Source organism: Oncorhynchus mykiss, chromosome 17 (assembly GCF_013265735.2).
Source record: "Oncorhynchus mykiss isolate Arlee chromosome 17, USDA_OmykA_1.1, whole genome shotgun sequence".
Lineage (NCBI taxonomy): Eukaryota > Metazoa > Chordata > Actinopteri > Salmoniformes > Salmonidae > Oncorhynchus > Oncorhynchus mykiss.
In genome coordinates, this window is record NC_048581.1 from 39,053,491 (window position 1) to 39,073,551 (window position 20,061).

Sequence of the window (20,061 nt, forward strand, 5' to 3'; positions counted from 1 at the left end):
AACCCGGAAGCTTATAAGAAATCCCGCTATGCGCTCCGACGAACCATCAAACGGGTAAAGTGTCAATACAGGACTAAGATTGAATCGTACTACACTTGCTCCGACGCTCGTCGGATGTGGCAGGGCTTGCACACTATTACAGCCAGGAGCTGCCCAGTGACACCAGCCTACCAGATGAGCTAAATTACTTATATGCTCGCTTCGAGGCAAAAACATTGAAACATGCATGAAAGCATCAGTTGTTCCGAACGACCGTGTGATCATGCTCTCTGTAGCAGAAGTGAGTAAGACCTTTAAACAGGTCAACATTCACAAAGCCAAAGGGCCAGACAGATTAGCAGGACGTGTACTGCGAGCATGCGCTGACCAACTGGCAAATGTCTTCACTGACATTTTCAATCTGTCCCTGACTGAGTCTGTAATACCAACATGTTTCAAGCAGACCACCATAGTCCCTGTGCCCAAGAACACTAAGGTAATCAGCCTAAATGACTAAAATGGATTGTGGAAAAACGATTGGAACCATTTCCCTGTTTGACCGCTATGTTTCATGGGTATTATGCCACTTCCATTGTGGGGCTCTATAGGAGACACCATATTTCTCTCTATACTCCGCCAGGGGGCAGAAGAATTATGTCTAAAAATGTAGGAAGGGACGAAATGCTAGTGCCTGGAAATACAATTTAAAGTTTGGTACGGATAGTCCTCCTACGTCTTTTCCTCTTTGTACGTTTGTTAATTTTATCCTCAATCGCTTACCTTGCCACATTTTATCCCAATAGCCAGAAGGCGTTAGACATGGGAATCATTGAACCGTGAAGACAGTCAGCGTACACATCTCCGGACACCCTGGTGAAGAAAGCACGACAATGACTCTTCAACCTTAGGATGTTGAAGAAATTCAGCCTTGCGCCAAAGCCAGAGCATATTTTCCCCGTTTCCATCACTCAGACTCCCAGTCTTCGCCTGGTTAAAGCAACTGGGATGTTAGTCCATCTACCAAGGTCGGGTTTAATTTATTTGAGCTTTCTGTTAAAGTTTCTGGCAATGGTTTTATCTAAGGAAGGAAATATACAGTATCTCCTCACAAATATTTTAAATGGGAAACAATTGGGATTACATAAGTAGAGATAGGAGTCCTCCATCGGGGTCTTGAGAGGCACTAGGGCTGATTTGGTTTGATTTAATATTATAACTTGAAGCGAACCTGAAATAATTGAATCTTCAATGTGTTTCAAATCAAATTTTAATTGTTACATGTGCCCAATACAACAGGTGTAGACTTTACCATGAAATGCTTTACGAGCCCTTTCCCAACAATGCAGAGTTAAAAAGTAAAAAATTTGCTAAATAAAAAAGGAAATAGTAACAATAATGAGGCTATATGCAGTCAAAGGAATACCGGTACCGAGATGATGTGCAGGGGTTCACCTTGACTTTTTCCACATTTTGTTGTGTTACAGCCTGAATTAAAAATGGATAAAATTTATATTTATTTATTTTTTGGTCACTGGCCTACACACAATACCTCCATTACAAGTGAATAAAAAAAAAACTTTTATGGCAAGCCTGAATAAGTTCAGAAGTAAAAATATGCTTAACAAATCCCATAAATTGCATGGACTCTGCAATAAAATTGTTTAACATGATTTTTGAATCACTTTTGCATGCCACACATACAATTATCTGCAAGGTCTCTCAGTCCAGCAGTGAATTTCAAACAGATTCAACCACAATGACCAGGGAGGTATTCCAATGCCTCCATAACCTACAATCAGAAGTGCCCAGAATTTGGGCAGCACGTGGAGCAAATACAAAATAGATGATTGCTGAGTTGCGAATGTCAGTGAGAAGTAGAGACCCAGGCAGGCAAATTGCAATATTTAAAAATAAATTGTGAAAAAACTGTTTGGAAAGCAAATGGCTATTGCTGTAGAGATTACAATGAAAAGACTCCAATCGGTCTTTAAATTATGAAAATTCTCAATTTAATTGAGTGAACAGTAAGTAGCCTATTTTATTGGCACCAGCAGAGAGCATTAGCCATATCCCTGCATTCCTAGTCGATCGCCAAACATTTCTGCAAAAAAAACAACGATAAAGCCCAGGTGCACCAGATTCAGCTGCCCTGCGTGCCGGATAGGCGACGTGTTCCCATTTTTTTAACCATTTTGTGTGTCTGGCCATAGGATAAACAACATGGATTTGTGCATGAGGCAAAACAATGCAGTGTGACTCGAGTTTCGCCATAAACTGGAAGACGGTGTCCCTTTTTGGTTAGCAGAGGAAAAGTAGAGCGGAGGGGTGTTGAGAGGCGAACCCTTAGTCTGCTGCTTTCTCCCTCCGCTGAGACTGACAATCAGATGCAGGCACCATCAGCCCAGTAAAATCAAAAAGCTAAGTATTTAAATATAGGCTCACTCAGCTGTACCTCACAAAGTAATACAATTTACCGTATCTATTGCTGGTGTGATCATATAGCAACAATGCTCTCTTTTATGAACAAGTCTTACAAATGGATACATTCTTTTGACAGCTTATCAGTGTACACCCAATATGTCCCCCCCCCCCTGTTGATGATGCTTATTATGCATTATGGTTGAACCTAAAATATTACATGTAACAAAAAAATGAAATAGGATTAAATATATATGTGAAATTGAATTAAACAATAATGTATGTTGATGCTAATATTATGAAGAATATTTAATTGTTTCCATATGATAACAATAGCCTAATATATTCAATAAACAATTGTTTTTTAACAGTTTCACTTAATTCATTCTAATTAACTTAATAATTATGACACACCCCTCACTGTTGTCATTGGTTGCACTAATTGTACTGTTAATCTACATAACCTGGTTCAATAATTCACTGTCACGCCCTGATCTGTTTCACCTGTCCTTGTAATTGTCTCCACCACCTCCAGGTGTCGCTTGTTTTCCCCAGTGTATTTATCCCTGTGTTTAGTGCCAGTTCGTCTTGTATTTTTCCAAGTCAACCAGCCTTTTTCCCATTCTCCTGCTTTTTGCATTCTCTGTTTTCCTAGTCCTCCTGGTTTTGACCATTGCCTGTTTCTGGACTTTGTACCCGCCTGCCTGACCATTCTGCCTGCCTTGACCACGTGCCTGTCTGCCACTCTGTACCGCCTGGACTCTGACCCGGTTTTGAACTTTTGCCTGTCCACGCCCATTCTCTTGCCTACCCCTTTGGATTAATAAACATGGTAAGACTCCAACCATCTGCCTCCTGTGTCTGCATTTGGGTCTTGCCTTGATAGTACGAACTGGCCATGACAGACCCAGCAGACTTGGACCAGCTCTGCCAAGCTGTCTCCCTGCAGGGAACCACCATTGGGAGACATCAGGAGTTGCTACAGGGCCTTTTAGTTCCTTGACAGAACGCCACGACCATGGGTTAAAGGCTATTTTAGAGCAAATCAGGGAGTTAGCTCAGACTGTCTGCCACCTCTGAAAAAACTCAATTTTTTTTCTCCCTCTAGTGAGTTTGTACAGCCTATCCCGACTCTCCGTGAACCCCGCTTACCTCCTCCAGAGCAATATTCAGGGAATCCTGGTACCTGCCTGGGTTCTTTCTCAGTGCTCGGTTATTTTTGAGCTACAGACATCTTCAGACTGATCGAAGATAGTGTATATAATTAAGCTAATGTCGGGAAGGGTGCTCTCCTGGGCTACGACAGTTTGGGAACAACAATCTGCCATTTGCAGTCATTTGGTGGAATTCATGGCAGAGATGAGAAGTTTGAGTCTCTAGTATCTGGGAGAAAGGCAGCCAGCAAACTGCTTGACTTACGTCAAAACTCCCATAGTGTGGCAGTCTACGTGGTGGACTTTCGCACCTTGGCTGCCGAGAGTGCCTGGAATCCGGCACTTTTTGATACTTTTCTGCACAGATTATCTGAGGAAAAGGATGAGCTAGCTGCTCGGGAACTTCCGCTGGACCTCAACTCTCTTATCGCCTTAACCATTAACATTGATGGACCCCTAAGTGAATGTGAGAGGTGGTCTGGTCTCGGGTACACCCGATATGGTGCGTTCACCTCGTATGGAATCCGGAAGTTTTCCGAAGGCAGCTCTTCCAAGAGGAGTCGAAGTCACCCTCCGCTCTCGTGAATCTATGATGGGTGAGTTGGATACTCCTGAGCCTGTGCAGTTGAACTAAGAACTAAGCTAAGCTCTCGGTTTGCATTTTCACTCAAAGGTTGGTGATCACTGGGCAAAAAAAAAAGTCTGTCAATGAAAATAGTCCGGATAGCCATTTCAGCAGTCTTATGGCTTTGCGTTTCAGTCCCAAACTTGGCGCCCTGGTACCATGTGGTAGCAGAGAGAACAGTCAATAACTTGTTTGGTTGGAGCCTTTTTCTGACACTGCCTGGTATAGAGGTCCTGGATGGCAGGGAGCTGTAAACACTACCCTCTGTAGCGCCTTGCGGTCGGATGCCAAGCAGTTGCCATACCAAGCCATGATGCAAGTCAAGATGCACTCAGTGGTGCAGCTGTATAACTTTTGAAGGATCTGAGGGCCCATGCCTAATCTTTTTATCCTCCTGAAGGGGAAGAGGTGTAGTGCACTCTTCGCGGCTGTGTTGTGTTTGGACCATAATAGATCCTTAGTGATGTGAACTCTGAGTAACTTGAAGATCTCGACCCGCTCCACTACAACTCCGCCGATGTGAATGGGGTGCGTGCTCGGCCCTTCGTTTCCCTTAATCTACAATCAGCTCCTTTGTCTTGCTGACTTTGAGGGAAAGGTTGTTGTCCTGGCACCACATTGCTGTCTCATAGTTGTTGGTGATCAGGTCTACCACCGTCGTGTAATCTGCAAATTCACTGATGGTGTTTTGGAGTCATGCTTGGCCACGCAGTCGTGAGTGAACATGGAATATAGGAGGGAACTAAGCACGCCCCCCTGAGGGGCCACAGTGTGGTGGATGTGTTGCCTACCCTCACCACCTAGGGGTGATCGGTCAGGAAGTCCAGGATCTAGTTGCAGAGGAAAATGTTCAGTCCCAGGGTCCCCAGCTTAGTGATGAGCTTGGAAGACGTTATGGTGCTAAACACTGAGCTGTAGTCAAATGAATGGTATGCAAATGGGGGGTCCAGGGTGTATGGAATGATGGCGATGATATGAGCCTCATTTAGAATTATGTGATTACAAGCTGCAGGTGTTGCTGGTTTTAGGTTTTCTAAATTGATTATTTGGACGAATCAGGATTAGGAGAAGGAAGGTGCTTAAACTGAGGCAGTGATTTCAAGCCCTGTGTGCAGTACTTTTTGTACCCCCGGGGAAACACTAAAGACGGTGTCACGTCCTGACCGTAGATTGCTTTGTATGTTTCTATTTTTTTGTTTGGTCAGGGTGTGATGTGGGTGGGGTGTTTGTATGTCTAGGTATGGTTCTCAATCAGGGACAGCTGTCTTTCGTTGTGTTTTCCCACTGTTAGTTGTGGGTGGTTGTTTCCTGTTTTGTGTTTTCACCTTTCAGGACTGTTTCGATTTTCATTTCTTACGTACACTTTGTTATTTGGTATTTTCGTGTTCTGTTATAATAAATAATCATGGACACTTACCACGCTCCGTTTAGGTCCGATCCTTCCTACTCTTCATCCGATGAAGACGTTGATCGTTAGACCGATCGTTCATTTTACATTTATATTTTAATTAAATTCCATGTTTCAGATTAGCATCTCCCAAACAATAAATTATATATGTATCAATATGATATGTCACTTTGTTTTTAAATTGGACATTGGAAATTTGAGATAGAATTGATGCTGCTGTGTGGTGAACAACTGAGCCAGTGACTGCGCCAGATGGCTGTGTAACGAGTGAGTTGCTGTTTGACAATAAGGCACTAGAATGTCTACAGTCAAAGTTTTTAACCTAAAAGAAGACCGAGAGACAGGAGTATGCAATAAGGAGTCGACCGGGATTGGCAAGAAGAATACCGAGTTGTCCTGAAAAGCATGGTAAGCTAACGTTACTGAGTGAGTGTCAAGCTAGCTACAGTAGCTAGCTAGCTTGTTGGTTAAATATCTAGCTAGCTCGCGGCGTTTTACAAACTGTCAGTTTTACATGTAACTAGCTAGATAATGAACTAAACTGCAGTTATCATAAACCATTTTTCTAGCTACCTACAAATCAAATCACCTTTGTCACATGCCCCGAATACAAAAGGTTTAGACCTTACCATGAAATGCTTACTTACAAGCCCTTAAACAACAATGCAGTTCAAGAAAGAGTTAAGAAAACATTTACCAAATATACAAAAAATAATAAAAAGTAACAAAATAACGAGGCTATATACAAGGGGTACAAATACGAAGCAGTGTGCGGGGGTACAGGTTAGTCAAGGTAATATGTAGGTAGGGGAAAAGTGATAATAAATAGACAAACAGCGAGTAGCAGCAGTGTAAAAACAAATGGGGGGGGGGTGTCAATGTAAATAGTCCAGATGGCCATTTGATTAATTGTTCAGCAGTCTTGTGGTTTGGGGTTAGAAGCTGTAAAGGAGCCTTTTTGTCCTAGACTTGGCGCTCCGGTACCGCTTGCAGTGCAGTAGCAAGGATAAAAAAAGAATATGACTAGGATGACTAGTTTGACAATGTTTTGGGCTTTCCTCTGACACTGCTTAGTATATAGGTCCTGGATGGCAGGAATCTTGGTCCCAGTGATGTATTGGGCTGTATTCACTACCCTCTGTAGCACCTTACGGTCAGATGCCGAGCAGTTGCCATTCCAGGAGGTGATGCAACCGGTCAGGATGCTCTTGATGGTATAGCTGTAGAACTTTGGATCTGGGGACCAATGTCAAATCTTTTCAATCTCCTGAGGTGGAAAAGGTGTTGTCATGCCCTCTTCACGACTGTCTTGGTGTGTTTGGAACATGATAATTCGTTGGTGACGTGGACAGCAAGGGACTTGAAACTCTCGACCCGCTCCACTACATCCCCGTAAATGTTAATGTGGGCCTGTTCGGCCCTCCTTTTCCTGTAGTCCATGATCAGCTCCTTTCTCTTGCTCACATTGAGAGGTTTTTGTCCTGGAACCACACCAGGTCTCTGACCTCCTCCCTATAGGCTGTCTCATTGTTGTCGGTAATCAGGCCTACCACTGTTGTGTCGTCAGCAAACTTAGTGATGGTGTTGGAGTTGTTTGGCCACGCAGTCATAGGTGAAGGAGGGGACTACGCATGTACCCCAGAGGGGCCCCAGTGTTGGAGATCAGTGTGGCAGACCCTTACCACCTGGGGGTGACCCGTCAGGAAGTCCAGGATCCAGTTGCAGAGGGAGGAATTTACTGCCCTCCCAAGCAAAAAGGCAGTATCTGCTCCTAGAATGGAACTGAGAAAAATGGCTTCTAAGTTTAATTTTCCAGCCAAATGAATTCTAGGGTGATCATTGGAGATGTTGCCTTACTATGAGTACATTTTCTATTCATGTTAACCCTGACCTCTGACATGACCCTTAAATGGCAGTTACTGCCTTCTTCCTTGGCATGATATGTTATAAATTGCAGGGTAATACCAAAGCAAAGAGCAGTATCTGCCATTTTAATTTGTTAGTTTACTATACTTCTCATTTATGCTATTAATACAAGAGCAGTGTAATTACTGACAGTGTAACAGAGTTGAAACTGCATCCTTTGTGTGTTTTCCACTAAGATACCAGTTGCATTTACATAGAGATGTAGGTTCTGCATCAGTCACATTACATACTGTTTGACAAGCCTATGTCTTGTTATAATAATAAATGTGAAAAGCAGCACTGAAATTTGAATTACATGAAATGATTACCTGTTTTGTAATATATAATGATGGAACATGATCGAAGTAGGGTAATACAAATTATAAAAAATGACCATGAGATTGCTAATAACATTTTTTTTTTTTTTTTTTTTTTTTCAAATGACAGCTTTAAGAATACATTTTAAACATATTTACATGTTCATATTCACAAGAGGACCCAAATTATATTTTGCTACAATTGATATAAAATGCTGAAAAGTTACATTTTAATTTTTAAGTAAAACTTCTTCAGTGCCCTTCCATATCACTCCTCATCCTCAGCAATGTTGTTCACAGCCAAGGCATTCCAGAACTGCCTTCGATTTGCAGGCATCAGAGGACACAGCTTGGTGATTATGTCCATCTTCTTGGACTCTTCTATCCCTCTATCCTGTGTACGTAGTGTTGAGGGTGTCTCTAGAGTGACTTTCTTAATGATGAAGTCAAGCTCTGTGAAGTCCTTTTCTTCATGGGAGACTTTGTAGAAGAGGCTTCTGGATCCACGCCTCAACTGGATCTCAGCCATCTCTGCCAGCTTTGGTGCTGCTGCCTTCTTCAGCTTGACGATGGAATGGCCAGCTTTTCATGCCAGGATGTTTTCCTTTTTCATTTCGACCACCTCCACCTTGCCTGCATTGGAAGTGGCGACCACATGGAGGAAGTCCCCGAAGTCGTACACCACACCTCCAGGTCGAGCTTTCATTTCCTGTTCCACGCCATGGTGGAAACTGTCTGCACTCATGAAGGTGTGTCCTGGCTCGAAGAAATTGAGGGCGATGTCCTCCATTAAAGTTGTCAGCATTGACAACACTCACCAGTGCTGTTAGGAGGCACCAGTTTTTATTTTGAGAAGTGCAGTTATCCACCCAATACACTGTATGCTTGACATCTCTCTCCCTCTCCAGTGCTGTTACGTAAGATGAAGTAATCTCCTCTGCCTTCCAGCTGTTCCTTCATGCCATACCACTTTCCAGTGGTAGCGACTGTCTCGTGATAGGCAACAATTCTTCTTGTGAACAATGCTGTTTTCAGACCTGGCACGCGAGGAAGCATGATGACTTTTTGCATATCAACGCTCCTCATAGACCAGTCCTCAGGCCAATCTTTGTGCAGACTTCTTATGTTCCTCATATTTTCTACATTGCATGCAGTCTGGGTTGGTGGTGGTGAATTCAGGTGCTGCATGTCTTGGCAGGCTTGGATTTCCATGGCCTCATTCTCCCGGTGCTCCATCTTCAGATGATGACCCTGCACCAAACAGAACTCGCACTCCTCCTCTCCAAGCTTCACAAAGCTGATGTTCCTTCCCTTTACCGCCTTGCGATAGGTTTCATAACCGCAGCTGGCATCTTTGTTCTTCTCCTTGTAGTCATTATGAATGAACCGAATATTGACGTCACTAGAGAGAGAGGCAATGTGGGGCATGCTCTCGTCTGTAGTGGCTGATTTGGGGATGGAAGGACTCAATGTGTTGCAGGATTGGATTCATGTTCAATTTGATCGCGGAATATTTCTTTCCCCTCTGATCCTTTGGTGGAATCAGTTTGGTGATTGACTTGCCCATCATTGTGACAATCAACCTGTCATTTTTGGGGTGGTAGCCCAATGTTGTCAGAAAAAAAACACTTTGCACGCCTGTTGATCAGAACTGCTCTGGTTTGGAAGATGGTACAGAAACGACTTGCTGCGTTGACTGTCAGCACCAACAGTGACATTTTCTTAGATTGCTGTGCCACAATGTGGAAGATCCATGTCCTCTTCTCCTTATACTTAATCTCCCAATATTTACCCATAATCTCCCAATACTTACCCATTTCACCTAACCTCAAATACTCTAAGTACATTGCCTCTTGCATTTGGGACCACATGTCTTACCCATTGGTGGAATCCTGGATTTCTTGTTTGATAGGTGTTCTGGAGTTGTGTCCACGGGCTCAGCTGCCACTTGTGCTGGAACATCCAATTCTGAAGGTGGATAATCGTCATCATCATTGGCAATTGATTACTCTTCTGATAGACTGATGTCTAAGGAGTTAGAGACCACCCACTGGTTCTCTATTTCTTCAAATAGTGTTGACACTGTGACTTCAGTTAAAGGGGGTAGATCAGGAATCTTTGTTGGAATGTGGTGCTTAAACTCAACTGAAATGAATAGAGCAAATAATCAGGGACATGCATCCTAATGATTCTATTCTGTCATGGATAATAATTAATACTGACATTTTCTGGTGTGGAAACATATGATCATAATCCTTTTCAGTTATTCTATAATATAGGATATAATCAATGTTGATTTTATCTTGTGCAAACATTATCATAATTTTCACTGTCATAACTGAGTTCATCTATTAATTTCATACCTGTTCGCAAAAAGGCTCTTACATTTTTATTTACAAATCCCCAAAAATTGCATGGATGGACATTGACAGGAATAAAACCAAGTGTTGACGTGGTTGTACTGTCCTAATACATTCTCACAGATACTAATCAGCTAGACCACAGGGATTGGTGGAAGTCATGCAAAACAGTTTTTTTTTTCCGCATTCATGTAATGATGGCACTGAAGCAGACACATTGAGCACACGTTTGGCATGTCAAAGCTTGTTGTACTAATTACATATGCCACCAACAAAGGTGATGGATACAATTTGGGATTTTAACTTTCCTGACCAGGACAGTCACGCAATACTGGAATATAAAAGAAAACCAGAAACCCTGAACATGTGAGTAGATGTATTATTAAATGAGCTAGCAATGCTGTGTGTGCGTGGCTTTTGACAATTCAGTATGGGGTGCACGTCCAACTGACCGTCAGCTGGCTAGAGAATATGTGTGTGGTGTAACGTTATGGATTCAAATAGCCCATTGAATGTCAGAATACAACTATAGGGATTATATTAATTCTAGGTAAAATAGATTGAAGCTAGTATAAACTGTTGCTGATCGTCTCTTATGGGAACATGTAGCACAAATCTATTGCTTCATGCTAATGCTAGCTAGGTTTTGACGTTTTGGTAGGGGCGTGTCAGTTTCAGCTAGGTGGCTGTCACTGGCTAGAAATTGTATGTATGGTGTACTGATTCAAAGAAACCATCAGATGAAATTTCAGAATATAATTAATTATATGGCTAATAGATGTTAATATAAATACTTGCAGCCAAGGGCATGTTGAATAACTGCAGCCAAGGGCAGTAACTGCAGCCAAGGGCAGGTTGAAACCAAGCTAAAAGGCAGTAAGTTTAGTTACTGGTTACCTTGGTTTCACAGTAACTTTTTGCAGTTACTGCTAATATGACCTCCATTTTCTCCAACAAAATACAATAGAGGCAGGATACTTGTCCACATGATTAAGCATGCATTTAATGTTACAAAAATTACATTAACTCATTTTTGACCAAATGAGCAATTACTGCCTTTTTGCTTGGGAGGGCAGTTTAGTCCCAGGGTCTTTAGCTTAGTGATGAGCTTTGTGGGCACTATGGTGTTGAACGCTGTGCTGTAGTCAATGAACAGCATTCTCACATAGGTGTTCCTTTTGTCCAGGTGGGAAAGGGCAGTGTGGATTGCGTCATTTGTGGATCTGTTAGGGTGGTATGCGAATTGGAGTGGGTCTAGGGTATCCAGGATGATGCTGTTGATGTGAGGTATGACCAGCCTTTCAAAGCACTTCATGGCTACGAACGTGGGTGGTAATCATTTAGGCTGGTTACCTTTGCTTTTTTGGGCACAAGGACTATAGTGGTCTGCTTGAAACATGTAGGTATTGCAGACGGTGAAGACACTTGCCAGTTGGTCTGCGCATGCTTTGAGTACACGTCCTGATAATCCGTCTGGCCCCGTGGCTTCGTGAATGTTTAAAGGCCTTGCTCACATCGGTTACCGAGAGCGTTATCACAGTCATCCAGAACATCTGGTGCTCTCATGCATGCTTCAGTGTTGCTTGCCTCGACGCGAGCATAAAAGGCATTTAGCTCGTCTAGCAGGCTTGCCTCACTTAGGAGCCAATAAAATGGCAGCCAAGGGAGGGTGAGGGAGAACTTTGTATGCGGAGTAAAGGTGAGAGCTTGGATTTACGTAGCGGACACATTGAAGCTTTGTGCCCCTGCTGCCGGCAGTAAAAACAGGTCAGACCCCTCCCATCAGAGCGAACTGCATGATCCCTTACCTCCCTCCCAGACACATAACCCCCAGAGTTACCTCCACCATCTCTGGCATTTCTGATGTCCCTTGTGTCTCTGAGACTCCTTGGAGCGGGTGCTGCAGGTTGTGGTGGGCCCCCTTTACGTGCATTAAGATACTGCAGTGCAAGCTTGGCCGCCATAAGCCCGTCCTTGGGCTCGTGCTCTCGGACCCAGGTTCGAATGTCGTGTGGTAGAACTTGTAGAAGTTGCTCGAGGATGATGACCTCCCCGATTTCGTCCTGTGTCTTCTCCCCCGGTCGAACCCATCGTCGGTAGAGACCCTTGAGGCGGTGGTACGTCTCTGTCGGTGACTCACCCGATGGCGTTGATGCAGCTCTGAAGCGTTGACGGTAGGTTTCCGGTGAGAGGTCAAACTTCACCAGCAGCGCTTCCTTCAAGCCCTTGTAGACATTGGCCAGCCCCTCATCCATTGCTGTGTAAGCCTCTAAGGCCTTGCCCGTGAGCAATGGGACAAGCCTGCAGGCCCACTCTACCTCAGGCCACTGCCACGTCTTAGCCATGCGCTCAAACCTCAGCAGGTAGTTTTCAATGTCCTCCCCCTGCTGGTATGAGGGCATCTTTGGCTCCTTCCTCAGGAATTCTGGAAGATGGACGTTAACACTGCTGGACTGGTTTCCTGGTGCTGGCCTCATTACTGCTTGGGGTGCCTGCTGTGGAGTTGAAGTCCCTGCTGCATCGAGCCTTTGTCGTCCTGGTGTTGGAAGACCCAATCTTGGGCTCTCACTGACGAGTTCCGCCTGGTGGGGAGCGGTGAGGATAGATTGGCGTAGGCCACGTAACTCCTGCTTGAGGTCTTCGTCCCTCCTCTCAAGGCAGGTGAAAAGTTGCTGAAAAAGGGTTACCATGGTTGGGTGTGGTTCTGGTCCCCCAACTGCTCCTTCAGTCAGCAGCTCACCCAGTTCTGGTTGTCTTTGGCCCCGCGGTCGGGCTCCTAGTTTCTCATACTTGACCTCTTCTTCTCCAGACGATTCCATGGTATTCCACCCCGGTTCAACTTCAGGTACCTTTTCTGACAGTTGCTGCTGTTGCTGAGAACGCAATCCTGTACGCATTCCTTTACCTCTCTTGTTGGAATTCACTGATTTGCGGTACGCCATCCCACCACTGCCACCATATGTCACGTAGAGTAGGCCAGAAGGCTAAACTGGATAACCTAACCTCTATCAAAATAAAAAGATGGCGGATCCGCAAAAGTTCTTCTGTGCAAAGGTGTTTATTTACAAGTGATTCCGGAACAAAAAACAACAGTACTGCCATCAACGTCTACCTTATGGGACAGCTTAAAAACAATGCTGCCCCATCCACAGCTCAATCCAAAAAAAAATGCCTCCTTAGAGACTGGAGAGAGGCTCCTTTTGTAGGGCTAGCCCCTCCCCTCAGAACAATTAACCCTAATTAATTAATCAATTAACAATACAAACCTACATTTTCCATGAACTAAACATACTAAAGGATATACATTGCAACACGGTTTTAAACAATATCACAACATAACATTTACAACATTACATCACTACTGACTATCTTTCAATATGCCCATATGCATTAATGAGCCATTTGGGACAGGCACTATAAAGCCAACCCAATTCCCTTAGCTCGGGTCCTTTTCCAGCATACCCGGAAGCCACAGAGATGGAGAGAGAGGAACGGAACAAACAAACAATGCGCTCATCCACAACATTGATAAGTATAATAATTATTGTATCTCTCAAATATAAACATTGACAAGTGTGAAATGCCTGCACCAAGACAGAAGTTAATTTGTGTGTCGACCCACATTGTTAACTTATGGTATAATGGCGCAGGGAGGAGTGATGAATATGTGTGTGCGTTAAAGAACCAAATGCTGCCTGCGGCCAGTGACGGACTTCTACCTCAGAAATACATTTGATTTGATTTGAACTGTTTCAATCTCCAATGCGTCAATAAACAGGCAGGGGAACGAAGTAGTTCGACAAAAAGTGTTCAAAAGTCAGTAACTAGTCTTTAAAATATAGCTAGCAATTATACAACTAGTTCTTTTTTTTTAACCTAGCTACAGTCCACTTAGGTGAACTCAACTCAGACTGTTGGTGGAAATTAGCATTAGATAGTTTCCCCCAGCAGTTTCAATCTAGCAAACTAGTTAACACTGCCACTGACGTTTGATTTTGTAACTTTAAAAAAATCAGCTATGTCCTGTTCTTTCCCTGACTTTTACTAAATGTTTATTTTACACTGCTCATTTTGTCTGAATTTTTAAATCGCAAACAAAAAATGTAGAGCCTTTTTTTAAACCAGTTTTCACACCTATTCCCAACCTAACCCAAACAAATGGACTCACTGACAGCATTGCAAATGCTGCAGAATTTAGATGAGTTGGAGTTGGGTGGAGGATCGGACGGACGGATTGAGCTTGTTAAGGTGTTAAGAGCCACCATGTTCCCGCAGGTGAATTGTGAATGGACCAGCAGCACCAGTGTGACAGAAAGAAATCTATTCAGTCATGTTTGTTTCCTCATCAGCTAGCTAGCAAAGAACTGGCTAACTTTACCAGTATATTCAAACATTTGGGGGCACAGAAAGTAAAAGGGATAGCTTCTTCAGGAGAGCAATAATCATAGCAATGAACGAATGACAGATCTCTAGAATGTTGTCATCACAAACGTGACACATAAAGAGACTGTACAATTTTCAATGTAATGTGTTCTCTAGAAAGGAAAATTGTACTTTTATATAATATAGAAACCTAATATTCCATAAATGAGGGATTTGTATCAACATTTTAGCTTTTAATAATAAACAAATGTATTTACATGATTACATATTTGTTTATAGGGCACAACATGTACTTCAGAAGTAGCTGGAAATCTCATAGGCTATATCTCAATCGATTTAAACAATATATATTTTCTTGTGTTTCAAGATGTTGTGTTTTACTTTAAAAAGGGTAAGAGCAATGTAAATGTAGAGCCGTGTGTGTGTGTGTGTGTGTGTGTGTGTGTGTGTGTGTGTGTGTAGAGCTACGGAAGTCGGAGGACAACAAGAGTGAGGCGTTTCAGGACGAGTCATGCTCAGACACAGAGGAGCTGGTAGACGAGCCCCATAACAGTGATGTGGAGGATGGGGAGGAGGACGTCACACAGAATGAGTGTGAAGATGACGACATGGTCAGATTGTGTGTTTGTGCTTGCAAGAATGTGTGCTTGAAGCCTGTATTGATGTGGGGTGTGTGTGCATGTGCAAGCATATTTACAAGGGTGGGGGTTAGTGTGTTTGTGTGGCCGTGCGTATGTACCTTTGTGTGGCCGTGCGTGAAGGTATTTGAGGTCACATATGACATGTGTGTGTGTTTTGGCTTTAGCACGGTATTGTACTGGCATCACACACTGTCTGAACTAATGTTTGCTCAACCATAAGTTCTATTGCATGATATTACATTCAATTCCCTCACATTTCTCCTCACGTCATTTCACAGGAAAACAACCACCTATCAGAAATGGACTCCAACCTGCAATAAAAGGCAAGTTGTTCTGAATGTCAAAATACTCAAGTGAAGCAAAGAAACTTTCGATTGACACTAATTACTTGAAATGTGCATGGCCACCGGGCATTTGTATGAGACAATAGGTCAGAACAGAACTACTCTGATGCACATTCATAGCTGTGCTTTTGAAAGACAGCCTGGTCCAAATAGCATGGCAGCTAGTCAATCATTATATAAAAAGTTGGTAAAGTGCTTTATTGACTTGAATGTAGGAACATTAATAAATGCTAGAGCACTCACATGGATAACGTCTGGGTAGCTTGCTAGCTAAGTAGATCGAGTAAGCAATTGCGGTCTTCTATGTTGAGTAGATACAAGGACTTGACTTGGATGTCCATCCGAAAGTATTTTTCTTGGTATATTTCCAAGAGCGACTGTGAGTACCAAAACATGAATATTGTAGCACAATATTCGCGCTACAGGACCATCCCAGATTAAATTGACCAAATCACCCATGTACTGTAGTAAATGTTAACAACAAATCTGTCTTACTTGGCTCTAAGCTAAAATGTCAGTTACAGATATCTAGTGGGAAATTGCTCACATTGAACTTGAAACAGTTGGTAAAAGTTATCAAAATGAGGGAAATTATCCCGATTGTTTTCTCTAATCTGGTGTTCAAGGTTAAATGGCTCAACTTCTCTCACGTTTAGACCTCCTCAGCCACTGCGATATTGCAAGGCTTTCAGAAAACAAACACGCCATAGTGTCAGGAATCTGTTTCTGATTCCACTGTGATCACATTTCCCCATTTCTCCTCCTGAGCAAACACAGAGTGAGGCCCAGGAGACCCAAGCCAAATTAACACAGCGCCAGACACCAATTTCCCCGGTTCGTCACGCTGCCTCCGACCGACAAGTGTTTATTTATAAGTTGACGCTCACAGAGAGGGTTTGCATTGGAGACTGAATCGGGCTCATGAGGAAGGTCGTTTTAATACAGTAGGCTGCAGATATTCACATCTGAGCCTGCATTGAAATAAAATGAGAACATACACTCAACGGACAGTAAACCCATCTAGTCTGAATTATTCGGGGCATGGACACATTGCTCAATTGGTATCAAGGGACACAACTTGTGCCAGGAAAACATTACCCCAACCAGCCTGTACCGTTGACACCAGGAAGGATAGGGCCTGACTCTGCCGTCAGCATAACAAAACAGGAACCGTGATTCGTCAAACCAGGCAATGTTTTTCCTCTCCTCAATTGTTCAGTGTTCGTGATTGCGTGCACACTGGAGCCGCTTCTTCTTGTTTTTAGCTGATAGGAGTGGAAACTTGGTGTGGTTGTCTGCTGCAATAACAGAGTTGTGCTTTACGATATGTCGTTATGCACACCACCGTTGTAATGCACCATTATGCCTTGTTTGTGGCCCGCCTTTTAGCTTGCATGATTCTTGCTATTCTCAGTCGACCTCTCATCAACGAGCTACAACGACACTGCTGCTGTTTGTCGCACCATTCTCGGTAAACACTAGACATTGTCGTGCGGTGAAAAGCCCAGGTAACCAGCTATTTCTGAGATACTGGAATCGGCTCTTGAACTGCACTGTTGGTTAAGGGCTTGTTAGTAAGCATTTCACGGTAAGGTTTACACTTGTTGTTGTATTTGATACCAATCATACCACTCTCAAAGTCGCTTAGGTCACTTGTTTTGCCCATTCTAACGTTCAGTTGAACAGTAACCGAATGCCTAGATGCCTGTCTGCAAGCCACTGCCACGTGACTCACTGTCTGTAGAAGAGAGCCATTTTGAATGGGGTTGTGTACCAAATAAACTGGCCACTGAGTGTATATCACTTCACCAAAAGGGTGCTTCAACTGTCCCCATAGGTTAACCCTTTTGGGTTCCAGGTGGAAGCCTCCTTAAAAGGTTCTACCTGGAACCAAAAATGGTTCTTATGGGGACAGCCGAAGAACCCTTTTATGTTCTGGATGGCACCTTTTTTTTCTAAGAGTGTATGTGAGCCACAGCACTGCTAATTTTTCATCCTTACCCTCTAATCAGGGACTGAGTGAATGGACTGAAATCAAACTCTTTGAGGCGGAGGGCAACAGAGCATGGCAGGCCTGCTCTACCTACGTAATGGTAGGGGGAACACTAGTATTGGGGACCTCAAGGCCCGTGTTTGAATTTTCTTGGAGTGGGCGTTTTCCCAAAGCCTACTTTGTTCCATCTATACGCATACAGGAAAGGCTAATAATGTTTAAAACCTGCATATATTAATGCCTTAGTGTGTTGCACAGGTGAATGCTACAGTTCTTATTATTCAAAACTAAAGCGAATGTACTGTGAAGGAAGCCTAGCTGGATTTCACACCGTACTGATGGCATACATGTTGAACCACTGTCTTATCATGTGTGTTCCTTTGCCTCAGTTTTGAGTATTAGTCCCATAAAGTATGACTTTGTTACCATTTAACCCTAGAGGTAATTCACCCTTCATTGTTGAGACAAATATTGCCAAAATCTATTGCTCATAGAATAAAAAAGGCCCTACCAGACAGTATTCATCACGATCAGAAGGGATTCTTAAAAGGAAGATTGTTTCATAGACTCACTATAGAATTGTAATTGATTATTACTAGTAATAATGGAAAACTTTGAAAATGCAGGGAAAACGGGTATAATCTTTGTAGCTTTGACAGCATTTGATACAGTACATCTAGAATCTCTCATAAGATTGGTAAAAGTTGCATACAACACACTCACTTCTCAGAGAACTTTGAATTGTAAAGAGGCATAAAACAAGGTTTCCCTATATCACCATACCCTATTTATTATGGCTATTGAACTGTTAACATTAGATCGGTGTCACGGCTGCTGGAGGAGGACCAAGCTGCAGCGTGGTGAGCGTACATATTCTTTATTTAAGATGATGCCGACACAAACAAACCGTGAAAGTCTGTGTCCTAAACAAAGTCAACTTCCACCACCAAGAAAAGAGGGAAAAAGGGCTACCTAAGTATGTTTCCCAATCAGAGACAACAATAGACAGCTGTCCCTGATTGAGAACCATACCCGGCCAAAACATAGAAACACCAAATCATAGAAAATGAAACAGAGTGCCCACCCCAAATCACACCCTGACCAAACCAAATAGAGACATTAAAAGGCTCTCTACGGTCAGAGCGTGACAGTACCCCCCCCCCCCCAAAGGTGCGGACTCCGGACGCAAAACCTGAACCTGTAGGGGAGGGTCTGGGTGGGCATCCAGCCGTGGTGGCGGCTCAGGTGCGGGATGCAGACCCCGCTCCACCTCTGGCTCACCCCGCTTTGGTGACGCCATGGACTGGAGGCCGTCTCGCCGCTGCGGGCGCCGGACTGGAGGCCGTCTCGTCGCTGGGGGCGCCGTGTCATGGATCGTCGCTGGAGGCGCCGTGACATGGATCATCGCTGGAGTGGAGAGACACACAGGAGGCCTGCCTCGGTGTAGGCACAGGACTCACCAGGCTGGGGAGACATACAGAGAGGATTAGTTCTTGGCCGAGGCACAGGACTCACCAGGCTGGGGAGACAGACAGGAGGCCTTGTCCTTGGCCGAGAAACCGGATACACTGGGCCGTGGAGGCGCACTGGAGGTCTCGAGCTAAGAGCCTGCACAATCCGTCCTGGCTGGATGGTGACTTTGGCCCGACACGTGCGGGGCGCAGGCCGCACTGGGCTGTGCAGACGCACTGGAGACACAGTGCGCAGAGCAGGCGCAGGATATCCTGGGCCGTAGAGACGTACTGGAGGTCTGGAGAGCAGGGCTGGCACAATCCGTCCTGGCTGGATGCTCACCCTAGCCCGGCAGATGCGGGGAGCTGGGATGTAGCGCACCGGGCTAAGAACACGTACTGGAGACCGCATAAGACGGTGCCTGACCAGTACGATGCCCGCCACGGTAAGCACGGGGAGTTGGCTCAGGTCTCCAACCTGACCCTGCCACACTCCCCGTGTGCCCCCCCAAAACAATTTTTTGGGGCTGCTCTCGGGCTTCCTTGCCAGCTGTGTTCCCTCATAACGACGCCTCTCAGCTTTAGCTACTTCCAGTTCCTCCCATGGACAGCGATACTCCCCAGCCTGCCTCCAGGGTCATTTCCCATCCAGAATCTCTTCCCATGTCCAGGAGTCCTGACCACGCTGCTTGGTCCCTTTGTGGTGGGAAGTTCTGTCGCGGCTGTTGAAGGAGGAGGACCAAGATGCAGCGTGGTGAGCGTACATATTCTTTATTTAAGACGATGCCGACAAAAACAATAAACACTACAAACAAACCGTGAAGCTAAAGGCTATGTTCCCTAAACAAAGTCAACTTCCACCATAAAGAAAGGAGGGAAAAAGGGCTACCTAAGTATGGTTCCCAATCAGAGACGACAGCTGTCCCTGATTGAGAACCATACCCGACCAAAACATAGAAACACCAAATCATAGAAAACGAAACAGAATGCCCACCCCAAATCACACCCTGACCAAATCAAATAGAGACATTGTCACGCCCTGACCGTATAGAGCCTTTCAATCAGATTGTTAAAGCTAACACA

At 44.1% G+C, this 20,061-nt stretch overlaps 1 protein-coding gene across 7 annotated transcripts in view; it reads left to right on the plus strand.

Moving 5' to 3' along the window:
• raly (RALY heterogeneous nuclear ribonucleoprotein) overlaps window positions 1–20,061 on the plus strand; it is a 172,073-nt gene that overhangs the window by 144,102 nt on the left and 7,910 nt on the right. For all 7 annotated transcript variants that reach the window (XM_021568426.2, XM_021568427.2, XM_036949859.1 and 4 more), the window contains 2 exons: window positions 15,012–15,160; window positions 15,469–15,513. In XM_021568426.2, coding sequence (XP_021424101.1) covers window positions 15,012–15,160; window positions 15,469–15,510 — 191 coding nt within the window. In that variant the 3' untranslated portion in view covers window positions 15,511–15,513. The remainder of the gene's footprint in view (window positions 1–15,011; window positions 15,161–15,468; window positions 15,514–20,061) is intronic.